The sequence below is a fragment of the Spermophilus citellus genome (genome assembly GCF_964194105.1).
Source record: "Spermophilus citellus genome assembly, chromosome: 1".
NCBI classification, from domain to species: Eukaryota; Metazoa; Chordata; class Mammalia; order Rodentia; family Sciuridae; genus Spermophilus; species Spermophilus citellus.
In genome coordinates, this window is record NC_138182.1 from 37975151 (window position 1) to 37993990 (window position 18840).

General features: G+C 38.0%; 1 protein-coding gene across 4 annotated transcripts in view; it reads right to left on the reverse strand.

Annotated features, from left to right (window-relative positions):
• Positions 1 to 18840, reverse strand: part of RNASEH2B (ribonuclease H2 subunit B) — a 78503-nt gene that overhangs the window by 57907 nt on the left and 1756 nt on the right. For all 4 annotated transcript variants that reach the window (XM_081295614.1, XM_081295612.1, XM_081295613.1 and 1 more), the window contains exon 2: positions 1771 to 1842. In XM_081295614.1, the coding sequence (XP_081151740.1) occupies positions 1771 to 1842 (72 nt within the window). The remainder of the gene's footprint in view (positions 1 to 1770; positions 1843 to 18840) is intronic.

Consider the following 18840-nt stretch of genomic DNA (forward strand, 5'->3'; position numbering starts at 1 on the left):
CTATTATATGCAAGTGCTTATTTTCCAGCTCTATAATCTTTACTGAACTTAAATCAAAAAAAGCAAAAGTATAAGTTATTTATCTTAACCACTACAAAGACTTTCTGCATCAGATCAGAGAGAAGGAAAGTCATAACTAAATTAGCAAACCCTAAGAGTTCAGCTAGATGGTCTGAGCTGCTACATGGGTCCCTGTCTCCAGGGCAACATGTGCTCCCCCCCACCCCAGGCACACAAGGATCAAGACAGGAACCAAGTTCTCTTACCCCACAAGTTAATCCAAATAGGGAAGACAAGGATATGCTTCAAGATATAGGGAGTAATTAAAGCCCCACTCAACTGAGAAGCTGAAAGGATTTTCGTTTATTTCTCAAAAGAGGGTGGGAGCCCATTCATATATTCATGTTTGATCTCTTCAACTAATGAAGAAAAAAAATCTTTCGAACTGGAGTACCATCTCTGGAGTCAAGAACCCTGAGCCTGAACTTGTCTCCACCAAGAGCTGGGCATGTGCTCTTAGGGAAATTACATAAACCTTTTTGTGCCTCTCCTTCTACATCTGTAAAATGGGGCAATATTGCACTTATCTCAGTTTTTTAAATAAACCCAGAACACATAAATAACATAGTACTTAGCATATAGTATGTGCTCATCAAATGTTGGCCTTTATTTTTTCTTGCCAGTGTAGCAAATAAGAACATTTGTTCCTCTATTCCTATGATAATTAGACAAAACCAAATTTTTAGAAGAAATCTGGCTTTTGTTAAATGCTTTAGAATTTGTACTGCTACCCAAAACTTCTCTTGAACAAACATTTCTCACCTCAACTTAGGCTTAAATATGACACCAATTACATTCAATTTCATTTTAGGGAAAAGAACATTGGAGAAAGTCATGAATTTTTTTCACCTCTCTTGTTGCTTCTAATGATCACGTCTCCCCAACAATAAGGCACTACCTGTTTGCTTTCCCTCATTTCACTATCCAGCATTATGGGCACCAGGAGAATGCTCTCATCTGCTAAGAATCAGGTATCTACTCAAAAAAACACCACCAATAACACTATACTACATACATACAAAATACTTTAATATTTTTGCCTAAAAATCAGAACATAAAACTGAAAATATGCTGAATGTAAAGTTAAAATAAAACTGATATCCAAGAAAATATGAATCTCTTCAATATACAATACTTTTAATTAAAATGAAAATCATCCCTGACAGGAGAAAAAACAACGCACTACTTTTTGGTAGGAATAAAATAAGGGAAGTACAGTTAAAAATGAAACTAATCAAAATCTTGGCATGTCAAGTAAAAGCCTTCTGCTTTTTTACTTTGGTTGTTTATTTTACTTTGTAATATAAAATGAATATAAATGAAGGCTAACATTGAATAACTACTAAGAAAAGTTGGCTTAAGAAAGCCAAAGAAAATTCATCTGTTTTCAGAAAGAACTCAAACATGCTACTTTTTTGTTTTGCCAACATTTCTGATGACCTTAAAGTTCTGTGGATTAAAGCTATAAGAAGAAATTTTTCAAAAAATGTTGAGGGGAAATTATCTGGGAAAACCAGGAAATGTCATCAACTTGCTTTTGTGACCTCATGATGCCATCTTAACTTTAAAAGCTGTTTGGGAAGAAGACGCACCAGTACCAAATGCGTCCATGCACTCATCAGTCACACCAGTCATCAGTCACACCAGCCACAGGGAGAAGGACATTCAGGACACCAGCATCTGAGGAACAGGGAGGGAGGGAGAGCTCACCTGAACAAGGGTTAACCAATTTTACAAACATCAGGCCACTTTTCATCTTCTTTGAAGCATCTTTTAAATATTCTGAAAAGAAATGGGGGGTCATCAAATTAAGAGATGCTTGATCTGCTTCTTACTTTACCTACTTCACTGTTTTCCTTCCTAAATTTTAACTTAATTTATCGCTTATAAACTGATGACCGGTTTCTCCAGGAGTTGCAGTGGAATTTTGGGGAGTTTTAATTTATTTGTTTGGGAAGAATATTTATAGAAACCGAAAAAGGTAAAATTCACAATGCCTGACACTGAATCAAATTCATTCAACAAAGTGAAAAAAATATGGCTGATGGTGAGGAACAAAACCTCAATTATTGAAAGAGGGGTACTGATATTATACACCACGAATGAGAATTTACAGAGGCATTGGAAACAGCATTTCTCGTGCACAAAAAGTTAAGTATAGATAGGAGATTTTTTAAAAAAACCAAACTGATTTTTTAGAGATGAAAAATACATCAGATAGGATTAATGGCAGAAGATTAATGAATTTGAAGACAGAGAAACAAAGTCTAAAATGAAAACACACAAAGAAAATTTTTAAAAGAGGAGGATCAGTGACCTATGGGACAAATTCAAGCACTTATCATAATAAACAGCTAATAGACACCTAATTACACCTAATTAAAGTTTTCAAAAGAGAGGAGAAAGGAGAACAGAAAAATATTTGAAGAAAGTATGCCTGAAATGTTTCCAAATTATGAAAATTGTAACCACACACATCCAAGAAGCTCAGTGATTTCAACCACAAAAGAACCAGAAAAAAACTATACATCATAATTAGTAGTTTGAAACAGCAATAAAAAGAAAAATCTTAAAAGCAGTCAAAGAGGGAAAAAAGACATATTTTGTACAGAAGACCAAAACAAGGAATGACAGCAATTTTTTTGTGAAAACAATGCAAACTTAAAGACAATGGAGAAACATCTGCAAAGTACTCAAATAAAACACCGCAATCCCATAAAAACTCCCCTGAAAATCAAGGTTAAAAAATAGACTTTTTCAGAAATAAAAGAGCTGAAGGAAATAAGCAACATACCCACACTACAAGGAATGCTAAAAGAATCCTCTGGCAAAGACTATGATACCAGATGAAAATCAGAATCTAAACAAAGAAACCAGGAAAGTGGGTAATGGTAACTGCAGAGGTAAATAAATAATAGTCTTTAAAGATTACTCTTTAAACAAAAAGAACAATTTACTGTGGGGTTTATAACATATGTATGCATAAAATGTATGACAACGATAGTATCAAGGCCAGGAGGGAAGAAGCATAAGGATACTCCTCTAAGTGTCTTATACCACGTGTGAAGTGGTAGAATATCGCTTGATATCAAATATCAAATCGCTTGAAGGCAGATGTGATGATTTAAATGTGTGTACAATAAACTCAAAGGCAATCACAAACATAAAACAAAAACAAAAAATGCTATTACTAATAAGACAACAAAGGAGATGAAATAGAACTTAAAAAATACATATTTAATCTAAAAGAAGGTAGAAAAAGAGTAAAAGGCACAAAGAACAGATGAAACAAATAGCAGGAGGATAGACTCACCCCCAACCATATCAACAATCACATTCAATGACCCTGGTCTAAACATCCCAACTAAACGCAGATATGGTCAGCCTGGATTTAAAAAGGTGAGATAAAACTGTATGCTGCTTGCAAGAAACACACTTGAGTCACAGACACAAGTAGAACAAAAGTAAAAGGAAGATTATATTGTGCTTATCATGCTAATACCAACCAAAGGAAAGTGACTAAATTGATAACAGAAGACTATTACCAGGGATAAAGAAGGCCAGTTTATAATGATAGAAGGGATTAGCTCAGAGGACATAACACTTCTAAATATGCACCCAATACAAGGCTTCAAAATGCACAAAGCGAAAACTCTACTCTGTCGCCCCCCCCCCACCATTGATCTGTTTTCTCTATTCATTTTGCCATTTTAACAATATTATATAAATGGAACCATACAGATTTAATTTTAAGAATCTTTTAAGATTTTCCTTTCTGTAACTTATTTCCAGATAAATTAGAGCACTGTTTAACATTTTCCCAAAAAACTAAAGAATAGTTTTCCTTCCTTCCCCTCCTACTGATTCTCATCCAACTCACCCCCAGCATCACGAACCTTCATATATATCTTAAGATCCAGGTGACCTCTTTCTGTGTTAGCAATATATCTTGCTTCACTATAACAGTAGACTTTTCAATTTTAACTTGATGAATTATTGTTGACTTTTTGTTTCTTTTTTTTTTTTCCAAAGTTACTGGATCTAGTGAACCTGACACATTCTCCTTCAGTTTTCCCCATTCCTCCAGAGCCCACACTAATCAAAAAATTTAAATACTAAAAGTCTAAAAAATGTATTTCTAACAATTCTCCAAGGGTAGTAGTGTCTTTATTTTTCCCAAGAAAAGCAGTAAGACCAGAGGATTAGTTATAGCCTAAAATGCAAAGCTATAACAACTTCTGAAATTACTAACTACAAATAAACACGGACACTAATGTATTATGCTGCAAATGCCAATGTTCTCTGAAATATGCTTTGGGATCTTCTCTCACATGGCGCAGACAAAACGACTTGCTGTTGGACTGAATCTTTCAACATGGAATTGCTAGTGAGATGCTGTACTCAGGTGGTTTGCCCCTCTTCACTAGAGAAAACATTTCAAAGTACGTTCCTTATGTCACTTATTAATCCATCCATTATTGACAAGTAAAAATTGACTCAGTCCCTATCCATATGGAGCTCATGCAAATCCCATGAAAGAAACGGGTTTTAAATCAAATAATCACTGAAATGTAAGCTGTTCATGTAACAACGGCCAAGAAAAAAAAAAATACAAGGAAAATGAAACCTTATGATAGAAGATCTAGATGGGGAGGTCTGGCAAGGCTTCCTGTGCCTTGGAATTGCTTAGTTCTCTGCTTTTATAGTTAAGGGGTCAAGGGAATTATATATTCACTTTACCAACTAAATCTTTAGCTAGCTCCTGGGCCAAAACCAATGCAGAGAATTTTTTTTAATTGATACTCAATAATTATACATATTTATGGGCTACACAGAGTATGATATTTTGATATATGTATACAATGTTTGCTGATCAAATCAGGGTAATTAGCATTCCTGTCACCTCAAATATTTTGAGCTATTTTAAAATACACAATAAATTATTGTTAATGTTGCACCTTACTGTGCTATAAAAATGCTTTATCTTATCTAATGGTAATTATGCATCCCACTAAATAACCTCTCCTTACCCACCCCACCCCTCAGTTTCTGGGAACCACAATTCTACTCTCTGTTTCTAGGAGATCAATTTTTTTTTAGCTTCCACATAAATGAGAACATGCAGCCAACCTATTTTTGACAAAAGAGTCACGAACATATGCTGGGAAAAGGACAGTATCTTCAATAAATGGTGTTGGGAAAACTGGATATTCACAGGCAAAAGAATGAAACTACACCCACCCCTATCTCTTAATATATAAGGTCAACTCAAAATGGATTAAAGACTTAAATGTAAGACTTGAACTATGAAACTACTAGAAGAAAACAATAGAGTTTTTGCTCTGATCAAAGATTATTTTGGATGTGAACCCAAAAGCACAGGCAACAAAACCAAAAACAGACAAATGACATTGTATCAAAGGAAACAATCAACAAATAGACAATCATTAGACTGAGAGATTGGTTTTATTTGATATGCTCATTTTTTAAAACTTGATTTAATATCAATTTTTGAAAATTGAGTGATTTTACATAAAATGCAGGTTTTAAATATAAATATTTCACTAAACATGGAAAAAAAGTCATTAGATAAAAATTTCACCTTGCACAATCAAAATACCCTGGCAACAAGCAGCTCACGTTAATGGATGGCAACTTCCATGCCCTGGTTCCTTGACACCCATTAGCATCCTGAACCTCATGACTGGACAATTACCAAATGCCATACCTGCCCTCACTAAACTGCCTTCTCATTCGCACTCATGGCAGGACAGGGTAAATATCAGGTGCTAAAAAAAAACACTGAGCCATGAAACAGCACCCTCCTACTGGACCTTCTTATTCTACCAATTTTATGCTACCAGGTCAGGCACTGGGCATCTAGCTGGGAAACCAAGCTCCTGCCCAATGTATCTTTTTGTCTTAAACTCTTTTTCCTCTGATATTAGTATGGCCATTCCAGCTCTCCTTGAGCTACTGTTTGTATGGAATATCTTTTTCATCCTTTTACTTTCAACCTGTTTGAATCTAAACCATGTGTCTTATAAATAGCATACAGCTGGAGCATAGACCCCCACCCCCGATTCTACGAATCTTTGCTTTTTAATAGGAGTGTTTAATGCATTCCCATTCAATATAATTACTGAAAAAGTAGGATTTATGTCTGTCATCTATCTCTTTTGTTTCTATACATTCTGTAATTGTTCCTCTACTCTTGAATTACTGCCTTCTTTTATATTTAATAGATACTTTCTAGGGCACCATTTTAATTCCTTTCTTTATTTTGGGGAAAGTTGTTTTCTTAGTGGTTTTTCTGGGAATCTTAATTAGCATTTTAACTTAAAACAGTGTAGTTCAGATTAATACTAATTTAGCTTAACAGTATTTAGAAACGTTCCTGAAATATATTCCTTTTCCTTCCTGCTGCTTTGAGCTATTATTGTCATACATACAGTGTATACCCATTGACACAGTTCTGTATTTATTGCTTTATATAGGTGTCTATTAGATGGAAGAGTTACAAACAAAAATGCATTTATACTTTTATACAAATTCTATTTTCATATGGTATGTACCCATTTACAGTTATCTTTACCAGTGTTCTTCACTCTTCCTGTGAATCTAAGTAACCATCTAGTGTCTTTTCCATTCAATCTGAAGAACTCCTCTTGATTCTTTGTGGGATGGTTTTTCTCTCTCTCTTATGCCTCTTACATGTATAATACATTCATATTTAATCACTGCTATATTAGGACATGCCTGCTTGTAATGAATTTTTATTTTTGTTTATCGGGGAACATCTTAGTTTCTTCCTCATTTTTGAAGGATTAGACGGATATAGAATTCTTTGTTGAGAATCTTTTCCTTTCAGCATCTTGAGTATGTCACCCTACTTACTTCTCGACTCTGGTTTTCAATGAGAAGTCAGCTCTTAGTTTGAGGATAGCTTCAACTTGATGAGTCATTTTCTTCTTTTGTCTTTTTTGACAGTCCCACTATGATGCATGTAGGCCTAGAGCTCCTTGAGTTTATCCTATTTAGATAGCAAATGATTTTCTAAATCAAATTTGGAAAGTGTTTGGTCATAAATTTTTCAAATATTCACCCCACTCACCTCAGGTTCCATTAAGCATATACTGGTATGCTTGATAGTGTCCTATGAGTCCCTAGGATAGTACGGTTATGCTTCCCCCCAACCCACCCCCATTCTTTAGTCTGGATAATATCAATTATGTCCAAGTTTTCTGATTCCTTTCTCTACCAGCTCAAATATGCTACTGAAAGCACTGGTGAGTTTTTCATTTTAGTTACTATACTTTTCAACTCCAGAATTGACATATTCTTTTATAATCTTTCTCTTTTAACATCATCTATTTGGTAAAATTCCATTATCATACTTCATTCTTTAGACATGGTTTGCTTTAGTTCTTTGAATATATTTATAATACCTAATTAAAGTCTTTTTTTTTGGGGGGGGGGAGTGGTACCAGGGATTGAACTCAAGGGCACTCAACCACTGAGTCACACCCCAGCCCTATTTTGTAGTTTATTTAGAGACAGGGTCTCACTGAGTTGCTTAGTGCCTCGCTGTTGCTGAGGCTGGCTTTGAACTCCCAATCCTCCTGCCTCCGCCTCCCAAGTCACTGGGATTACAGGTATGTGCGACAGTGCCTGGCTGATTAAAATCTTTATAGAATAAATCCCAACACCTCAGGCCCTTCAGGGACAGTTTCTATTGACTACTTTACCCCTCTGTTTATAGACCATATTTTCCTCTTTGTGTATGTGTCTTATAGAGTTTTTAAACTGGACATGTTGAATCAGATACCAACAGTCCTACATACAGGTGTAGCCTTCTAAGTCCCTAGGAATGTGTCAGAGATTTCCAAGCCCCTTATGAACATTTTATTCCCTGTATTCTCTCTTTAAGTTTTTGGCCAGGTTATTATTTGCTCAACTGTTATAGTCCCATCAGAAGCTACAATGTTATATAATTGCCACTGATTGTTTCCGACAAATGTCCTAGGGATAGGGCTTTTCCCAAAGAACAGACTCTGAACTCCAAGTCAGGCCAAATAATTGTGCCCTGCAAATGGGACTTTTCTAGGGAACTGTGAGACAGGTCAAATAGGGACAATGCTCCAGGAATGGGACTTTTTGAAGAGCTTCAAACCAGGTCTATCCTGTCCAACAGTTGAAAGATTGCTAGCTTTGGGGTTGAGCGCTTGTCTAGCATGTGTGAAGCTTTCATTCTCAGCATTGCATATAAATAAATAAAAAGATCCACTGACAACTAATAACAAATAAAAAAATTAAAAAAAAAAAAAGATTGCTAGCTTTTACAAGTACCATGTTTGCAAGACTGCTACTTTTCTCTGCTCAGTTCTAGGCTACTATAGAATTGAGCAGAGAAAAATGGGAGTAGTTCAAGTAACAATGCCACAAACCCTGCTTGCTGTTCCTAATGAGTTTCAGCAGTTTTTCTTGAGTAAACACTCGTTAGACTGTTGGAAGTCTTTGGCTAATTTTAAGAGTTCTAAAAAAGTTGATTTTGAACTCTCCTTGTCAGGATTTTCATTGCTTTTATGGAGGTGTTGTTTTACTCTCACTGCATTTTAAAGGCTTAGTATGAAAAAAAAAAGAACTGTACTACTATAAGACCTTTGATTTAAGTCCTTAGTCTGTACCTGGTATTTTTAGCCATGCAAAATTATTTGTGACTACAGGTCAAAGGTTCTATCAAAGTTAAAGATTTTTCATTTAAATATTAAATATGGGCTAGTCCTCACTCACCAGGTGAAGCTGCATTCTTTTTTTAATGTCTTTTCTCTCACCTGCACCTAGCACAGATGAGTAACTGCTAAATTACTTAGGAAGAAAAAAATCCTGCTTTTTAAAGTTATGAGAGAGAATCAGAAAAGTAAGAAAGAGGGACTATCAATCAAGAGGGCCCTCATCTATAAACCTTTTTTTAACTGGCAACTATTTCTTCAACAATCTTAGCACAAAATGATCCATGGATCAGACAGGGCCATTTCCAAACCCCCCAGCACCTCTTCTTACACAGCAGTGAGACGACAGGCAAGATACTCAACATTTGTTGTGCCTCAGTTGTTTCAATTATAAAATGGGCACAATCATAATTAGTATATAGGTTTTTGTTAGACTGAAATGAAATGTATGTGAAAGTGCCTAGAACATGTAATGACTACTCATTAAGAATCAGTTTCCCTTCCCTCAACTATATGAAAAAGTAAAGAACAGGTAAGGAATTGAAGACCAAAAGTTAAATACAAATTCCAAGCAAAGAGTTCCTAAAGGTCTAACAATTAGCCTTCCTAGAAAAGTTTAAACTAGAATCAGTATATCTTGCTTAAAAAGCTAGAACAATATACATTGTGTGTGTGTAAAAAACAAAACAAAAAACAAAAAACAAGAAAATGTTTACTTAAGTACCCAATAGCTCTTTGCACATGAAATGTGCTTGAAAACTATAATGTGTTCAGTTTTATAAAAAGTTCAATAAGAAATAATACAAGCAAATCTTGATACTTATAGAATCAAACTTTTCTTATGTAGAAATATTTATTCTTGTGAAACACTTCCTTCAAATTGTACTGAAAAAAATGAGAATTCACACTATTTTTAAGAGTAAGCTTTGGCCTTTTGACTCTCCTTATTTAAGATGATGTACACCCTCAAGCTCAATAAATAGCTTAAGAAGTATTTTTTGCTAAAAAAGGAAAGAAAGAAAAATTTAGATCAGAAGCACATATCAGTCTTGTTAGCCATTTCAAATTCCATAATCATCTCAAGCCTGCCACTCTGGTTCCTTATATCTAACGGATTTCACAGTATTTTCTTCTCATGGACTTTGGAAAGATCCAGTTACGCCCCACTGGTCACCATTAACTGGCAGCAGACTTCCACCTATTTATCATCCTGCTCTAATCACTCTGTAATTTTGAAAAGTTAGTCGCGCAGTTTCTCACAAGCCCAAACAGTCCATTCTTTCTCACCTACAGACCATACAGCATGGGCTGCTGCACAGTTGATATGAAGCTATTCATCAACCAGTTTTTAAAACTTGGCAGCTCTTTTTTATCCCTCTCTTGTTTAAGACAAGTTTCTTCGTATTATTTAAAGTTCAAAGACACGAGACTGGAGAGAGAGAATCATCTTTTTGCCAAGTGCTTTTATGACTTGGAAGCAATGGACATTTGTTCAAGATCCTGTCTCATTTTTGGCACATAAGAGATAAGCTCTGAGAAACCCACACCTATGTTACACGGAGAAGAAAGGAGAGACACCAAAGCACCATTAGCTCCATTTTTAGATACCGTATCAGGGCTATTCAGCTTTTTAAAGAAGATCCAATATTAAAAAAAAATGAGATTATCACTCCCACGCTCTTGTAATATGAGTCCTAAATGGCTCAAGTTTAACCACTGGAACATATTCAGACCCCCTGGTTCTCTCCTGCCTGGTTGCCAGAGAGCCTTCCTTGGAAATACTTCGCTAGCACACAAAGATAATGCATGCAAGACAAATCAGCACACCTTTCAAGTTCTTTACAGATTCTAGGAATGCTAATTTCAGTAATAAGTGTATGCCTTTCCCTTCCCAAGATGTTAGCACCACCATCAAAGAGATATGGGTCATTTTCTGAGTTTTGAGGCTCTATTTCTTCAAAGGCTACAGAGGCAAATCCAGAAGGAGGGAGGGAGAGGGAGGAGGAAGAGAGAGAAAGAAGGTGGAGATGGGGGACAGAGGCAGACACTAGGAAAATGATTTCCAAATGATAGGTTCCTCAAAATATAACTTTCTTTTGAAGCTTTAGGGAAAAAAAGTAAAAGTTGGCCTTCACCAAGACCATGAAAAACAAAACATCCAACCTTTCAGGGCTACCCCCTATTGACAGCCATGTTCTAAGAATGGCCTGGAGAATGCACTGGAGAAAAAGCTGGTGATAAAATTCAGTTTCACAATTAGCTCAGAACAACAAATGCCAACAACTTACCGAGATGGGGCTTGAAATATCCAAGAAGGAGGAAAATTCTGGAGAGGCAGAAGGACAGACCTGATTGGGGTATCTGACAGCAGCAAGGGCCGGCTCCAGAAGAAGAGGTGTGCCTGAGCCCAGGTCATCAAACCCAGAGCAAAGGGAGCCTCAGCCCTTCCGTGTCCCCAATCTCTGCCATGGTGCTGGGATGCCACCTTGCAGGCAGTAGGATGTCCCATGGAATAAAGCAGGAGTCCTACAGAACCTGAGAGAGCTGATGTGTCTCTGAAATCCTACTGCCTCCTGGACAGATACTTTGAGTTATGAGTCTTTGTTCCTGATGTATAAAACAGTGACATAAAGCTTGCCTGAACTGCTACCCAAGGTCACTGTGAGGGTCAAATATAATAACATACATGAAAGTGTACCACAGAGTTATAAGAGATATAAGATCCAAAGACAAGAGATGTTTCCTAAAAATTACATAAACCTTGGGGAAATGAAGGCAAGTAAAATCAGCTCTCCATATCCACAGATTCCACATTATGGACTCTACTAACATTGGATCAAAAATATTCTGATGGAAAAATCTATACTGAACAGAGACTTCTTTCCTTGTCATTTCCCTAAGCAAAACATTAACTATTTATATAGTACCTACATTATATTAGGTATTTTAGGTAACCCAGAAATGATATAAAGTAAAGGAGACTGCCTAGGTTATATGCAAATACTACACCATTCTATATAAAGGGATTTGAACACTTTCAGATTTTGGTATCTTGGAGGTCCCAGAACCAATCACCCTTGAATACCAAGGGATAACTGTAAAAGCTGCAGTCAGATTCCAATTCACCATAACCATTCTCTATACAAATAAACCTCTGCCATCTATGTAGGCATAAGCCCGTCAGAGAGAGGGCCAACAACTGAGATGTTCCAAATGCTGGCTAAGGCTTCTGAGTCCCCCTGGTAAGGAAGGCAGCAGCTAGTTCTTGAGCTGTCCTTCCATCCTTTTCTTCCAGAAAAGCACCTCACTCTTAAGTCCCCTTTGTCTTCCTCTCCCACCTTGTGCCCGTAGTGGAATCTACCCTCCTAGCCACATTCAACAGTGGGTGGAGGATGGGGATGTCTGGATCACAGGGGGCCCAGTCAAAAGCCTGTCTTGAAAAGTTTCACATCAGGAGATCTGAGGCCTGGGTACAGGGTGCAGCCTGTTTTCCACTCTGTGGAGGAAGTTAGTTTGAGCAGAGGAAGTTACCAATCAGGCAGAAACCCAGGGCCTCCTGCTGCCATGACACCCTGTTTCCAGATGTCCTCACATGTTTCACACTCCATTGCCCTGCCCCAGCACACAGCTGGCCTTTCCTAGGAAAATGGGAAACTGCTCAGGAACTCCTGGAGGAGTTCAAGTCAGGCTTTGTAACATGCAACCCAGATGCACTGACCCCACAGGGAGAAACAGTACGAAGTTCATATAAGACAGACTCGGGCACCATCCAAACAGTCCTTCAGCTTATGCCCAGTGCACAGAGCAAGGTATGCAGGAGGCTGTCCTCAAAAATTCAACCCATTTTGGTGGCTTTGAAAACATCGTAGTTTGCCATTGTATCCATTAGGGCTCTGAGTTTATCTTCATCTCTCCTGCACCCATTTGTATTTTCAATCTTTATCCATTTTTAAAGATAATATATTCCAAATGTATATCATCTACTGTGTGAACATAAACTCATGCCTCTTCAATATTCAAAGTATGATATACAAATTCTCTTTGTCAGCTTTGTTCATATTACAAGTTTTTCTTTTTCTTTTTAATAGTGTGTGTGTGTGTGTGTGTGTGTGTTTGTGTTGCTGTTGAGACAGGGGTCTCACTATGTTACCTAGGCTAGTTTCAAACTCCTGGGCTCAAGTGATCCTCCCACCTTAGTTTCCCAAGTAGCTGGGACTATAGGGACAGGTCATTAACAGAAAAATATTCAACCCCTCAGTTCCTCATTAAATCAATGCAACTGCTTTCTCTAATTCTATGTAGAAGTAAACAGTGCCATATAGCACTCTTCTAGAATCCCAACTCCACTGAGTGTTTTAGTATTGTTATAGGTAAATAGAGTAAAAAATGAAAGAAAGGCCAAAATAGAAAAATAAAAAAAATTAAAACACTGAAATCCCTTTTGTAATACAAATAACACAAAAAAATGGAAATAAACATCTCCATACAAATAACTGGTATTTTTTATTTCTGGGTGGCAGATTGACAAATTATTTCCTTCTTTATTTTTCTTTGCATTACTAAAATTTCCATCCTGGGTACTACCATTCTAATTTTTTAAAAGTTAATTAAAAATAGTAGGCAAATAAAAATGTACAAATTAGAGTTAATGAGACAAAAACTGATATTTAAAGAACAACAACAAAAAGTTTAAAAACAAGGTAAATCTGATAATCACTGCAGAGCCCTGGCAAACTTGGGCCCTCATGGTGTTAGCTCTGGTGGGAGGTACTCGGCCAGACTCCAGCCTAACGGTTTCAGGGGAAGATAATGAAAGAGGCACCAGGATATACAGACCTGAGTCCCTTACGTGTCTTTTCATCAGTGGCCCATTCCACTTAACAAAGTCATCCCTAGAAAAGAAAATCACAAAGGAAGTTCTGAACAAAAGTCCAGAAGTTTTAAGTGGCATGCTCTGCTCTTTACAGGCACCAGGAATGACTGTGGTCTGAAGCTGAAGGCCAAAGGGCCCACCACTGAGAAGCTTCTGGCTGCTCAGAGAGAACGCGCCTGGACCCTCCCTGGCTCCTGGCATGTATTAGGTGTTCAATACATATTTAAACAAAATGACAATGGATAATCATGATGACATGTAGGTGACCAGAGGTACCACTAACCTGTACACTAACAGGAATACAGGCCCAGTGGGAAGGTAGAGGTGACCCTTGAGCTGGGTTTAAAGGATAAGCAGAAATTTGACAGGCAGAGAAAGTGAAGAAGAGCAGGCAGAGCTCCGGGGAGATAGAACACCGTGGGTATTCAGAGAGAAGGTGGGGTCCAGCAAATGGCTTGGCTCTGTGGAAAATGAAGTTGAAGCAAGCCTTAAAGAATGGGTAGAATTTGGATAGAAGTGGAAAGGGGGGCAGGGGAAGGTCAGTGTAAGCAAAGATACTGCAGGAAGAAATAGAAGGAGAGACCTTCTTCCAGAAAATACCTATCAAATACCTACTGTATCCCAGGCCCAGTTAAGTTGGAGAGGACATGGGTGTAAATTGAGCCACAGACAACTACCGCATTAGACTGGTTCTGGTCTCCCCACTGCAGTAATGAGGAATAGACACTTCACAATAAGGAAGCAATTAGTTCAAGGACATAGAGCTACCAAATAGCACAAATTTAGTTTGTAGGTATCTTTCATTATAGCCAGGCTTTAGAAAGCATTAAGTTGTTTTTGTGCTGGGGATGGAACCCAGAGCCACCAGCATACTAGGTAAATGCTCTATCACTGAGCTACATCCCAGCACCAGAGTTGTTTGCTTTTAACATCACAGTTAAAGCTCAGAGGATGTGGGAGAACTCCTGAAGTCCCACTGCTTACTTTTCTTTTCTTCTTTTATTTTTAAGAGAGAGAGAGAGAGAATTTTAATATTTATTTTTTAGTTATTGGTGGACACAACATCGTTGTTTGTATGTGGTGATGAGGATCGAACCCGGGCCGCACGCATGCCAGGCGAGGGCTACCGCTTGAGCCACATCCCCAGCCCTACTTTTCTTAATAAATTTTTTCCTCATGGAAGATAAATATGTGGGAGCCATGAGTTCTTGTGCCAGGTCTTTTGGAACAATACTAAGAAGACATGATCAGGTTCCAGGAACAGCCTGATTACACCATCTGGCAACTGATTTAGTCCATCCATTTCAGAACATGCTCATAGCCAGGGGAGCAGATCCACTGGCCATCTGAGATAGGTCAGATGAGCCCTATCAAAAAATGTTTTTTAAAGGCAAAGGCAGACTTAGAATCCCTGTGGAAAATGTTAAACACGCTCCACACTGGAAAACCCAAACACCCATACAGAGTAAATGACATATCTTCCAAGAAGCCAGGGGCTGTCTGAAGTCGGCACTTGCACTAGCCAGGTTCCTACCTCTGCCAAGGGAAGGGCAACTTCCGGCCCACAAGGCATATTTCTAAACACAAACATATATACATGCACGCATATATGCAAACAGTTTTGACAAAGGGCAAAAAACCTGATTCAACTTTTCTAACATATGCCCACCCTTAGGCAAAAGAGGAGAAAAAGGTTTTTCTTTTTGTTTTGTAATATCACAGAAAAGTCAACGAGGTCTATGGTAGTTTATCTGTTGTCAAACTTTTACTTTCTTTCTCCCCTCATCCCTAACAAGACATGTGTCTCTCCAGGGCTTACAAAAAGCTACGAGACTGACCATCAGAGACAGCAGCGTTAGTATAAATTTCAACCATCATTACATAAGAAATTAACCTTTGCTTTTAAAGTTGATTTATTTTTTAATCTTTGAAGAGGGCACAGCTCTAAAGGGTGAGTTCACACAATACTTTCACTTCTGTTCTTGCTTTCCATTTGGAGAGGCAACTCTGATACTGCTATTTGTGTTATCGTGATGCCCAATTAAAAAGCTCTTATCGTACTTGAAATGTCTACGGTAGGCAGGCTTGGGATTCTTTTCTCTCAAAGACTTACCCATCTTCCACCCACAAGAAACTGGCCCTCACTTGTATAGAAATGACCCATACAACCTTTCCTAAAATAACTTTTAACATTTATTTTCATGAAATAAAGGGGGAAAGTCCTTTAGCACTATGAAAAGTAATACTGTAAGTGAAGATTCGATCTGAAGTCCATTTTGGCCTGGAAACCTTTTACTCAGGGGACTCATGTAGAAATTTTAATCAGGCTAAGTAGACCCAGATGACTTCTAGCTTTTTTTTTTTTTTTTTTTTTTTTTTTTGTGGTGCTGGGGATTGAACCCAAGGCCTTGTGCATGTGAGGCAAGCACTCTACCAACTAAGCTATATCCCCAGCCCAAGTTCTGGGCTTTTAAAAATTGTCTTGAAATAATTTCTGTTCTTCCCATTTTTCCTCACAAAAACATTGGGTTTTTCCAAATGTTTTAATACTTAATGGGAGGTGAATCCTGTTAATGATTCAGCCACAATAGCAATAATAAACTTGTCTGTCCCACTCAGCCAGTGTGTTCCCAGTTGATCCTCACCCCTCCCTGGGCCATTCCAGCTTAATAGAACTGACGAGTGTACAAAACTTGGACTAAAGAAAAACACTAAAAATATAAAACTCTGAGGGAAGCAGAGAGGGGCAAAACTTCTAACACGTTCTTAAAAGCAGAGATGTTAGGGGGAGGGGAAAAAAGGGAGAGAATTGAACAACAGCAGGGGAGGTAGAGAAGGAAGATGGGAGGGGAGGGGAGGGGAGGGGGGATAGTAGGGGATAGGAAAGGTAGCAGAATACAACAGTCACTAATATGGCATTATGTAAAAATGTGAATATGTAACAGATGTGATTCTGCAATCTGTATTTGGGGTGAAAATGGGAGTTCAAAACACAATTTGAGTCAAATGTATGAAAGATGATACATCATGAGCTATGTAATGCTTTAAATAATCAATAAAAAAATATTAAAAAAAGCAGAGATGTTAATGTTCTCTTAGAGAAACTACAACTGCCAATAACCTAGTGTGCCTAGATAATTGTAGAGAAACATTAAGAACACCTTGAACTAAAAGAAGTGCTTACCTTTGCTGAAATGAGAAGCAGTTCTGTCTCTACCTGCCTATTAAAATGCAGGTGCTAAGTCTGAATATCTTACAAGTATCCCTCCCAAGTTCCAGCTTTTATCTGGGATATTTGAGTTTTGCCCACCAAAACTGCAAATTAGAGGCCAACGATGTTAGGGTAGCTGGCACAGATATCCGTGAGAGACACAGCTCTGAGTTCAAGCAAAGGTTTACTGACAGAGAGTATCTTCCAGGCTGCTCTTCTATAAGGTGCAGCCAGCGGTCTAGGGACCTAACAAAAGTAGGTCCAACTTTTTAATATCTCCTTCATGATATAACAGTACAATAGTCAACTCAGAAAATACAAACTAACTGTTGGACATGTGTCATCACAAGGTTAGGTGGCTTTATATTGCCTCATGGACAAATTCCTTAAAAGTTCTGTTGTTCTGGTGGATAATGTGCTCACTGTTCAATACATAAAGGTTCTCTAGATCCCAGAAGTTTTCTACAACTGAATACACACTGTCTCTACCAAAATTTTTGAAAATTTTCATAAGACCTTATTAAAGGTCTAACCTCACTGTAGCTAAGATGCTCATTCAGCAAAGGGTATACAGTTTCCTGCTCCTGGATGCATAACTAACTGCACTGTCCCCATCTCCTGGAAAAAAAACACACAGCATGAAGACAGGCCTGGTACACTGAACTTCTGCATACTTGATGACTATGTAAACTCTGGCCCATTGCAAAACCAGCTCTAAGCTTGAGGCTCAAACTCCTATATCTCCATCTAGCTCCCAAGGACTGGACCTCACTGAAGTGGTTCTCAGCGGGGATCCCTGGACCACCAGCAATAGCACCTGGGAAATTATTAGAAATGCACATTCTCAGGCCCCAGCACTTCTGGAGGTGAGGCCTGGCCCCCAGGTGACTGATGCCCCCAAATTTGAGAACCACTGTGGCAAGTTGTAGCTATCAAACTGTTTGTACCCTCAGAGCCTGAAGGTGGCACTAAAGGCCAGCTGGAAGAAGGAAGGGAGGGAGCTCAAGTTTTAAGTGCTCCAGAAACCAGGCCTTCCTCTTCTCCTCCCACCTGACCACACAGCACCATCAGTTCCCTAACTGTTGTTCAGCTTCCCCAGTGCTTAAAAGGTGACAGTACATCTCATCTTTGAACAGGAACTGAGACAAAATTCTTCACCACCCGTCAGTAGATATTTTAAATCTTCAACCTTCAGGGATACGTTCAATATTTAATTATGGGGGTGGGGGTGTCCAATATAATGAAGGCACAAATACACTTTAAGAATGAAAATGTCAATACTCAGTAAACAGACAACAAAATAAGAAATTCGAATTATTATCAGCAATTGCATGTGTCATACTAATAACAATGCACTTGATTCTGAAAGATTAGAGTTCTTATCCTAAACATCTAATTGTACTAATGTGACAAAAGTGAAATGAAAGTAGGATTTTTTTTTCTTTCTTTTTTTAAATGGAAAGCATGTATATACATCTAACCCTTTGCTAGACTCAGTCAAAATCCTGAATTTTGCAGCAGTAACTTTGATGCTCTGCTGGTGGGAGTGCAGATCGGTACAACCACTTTGGAAAACCATTTGGCAGTGACTACTAAAGCCAAATAAATATGCAAGTACCTAGATCCAGCCATTCCACTCCAAAGTATATACCCTAGAAAAATGAGTCTCCATGTCCACCAAGGGCCTCACAAGTATAGTCTTAGAAGTACAACTTATACAAGTTACAAACTGGAAACAATCCAAATGTCATCCTCAGTAAAGGAGACAAATAGCATGGGTATTTATATCATGAACCAGAAACAGCAATGAAAAAAAACAACCAACCAAAGAACTAATGCACTGGTGCCCACAACACAGGCACATCTGATAGATACAATGGTGAGTGAAAGAAGCCAAAAAACGGAAGGGTACGCTAGTATCCAAATAGGCAAAACTAATCTCTGGTAAGAGAGGTCAGCACAGA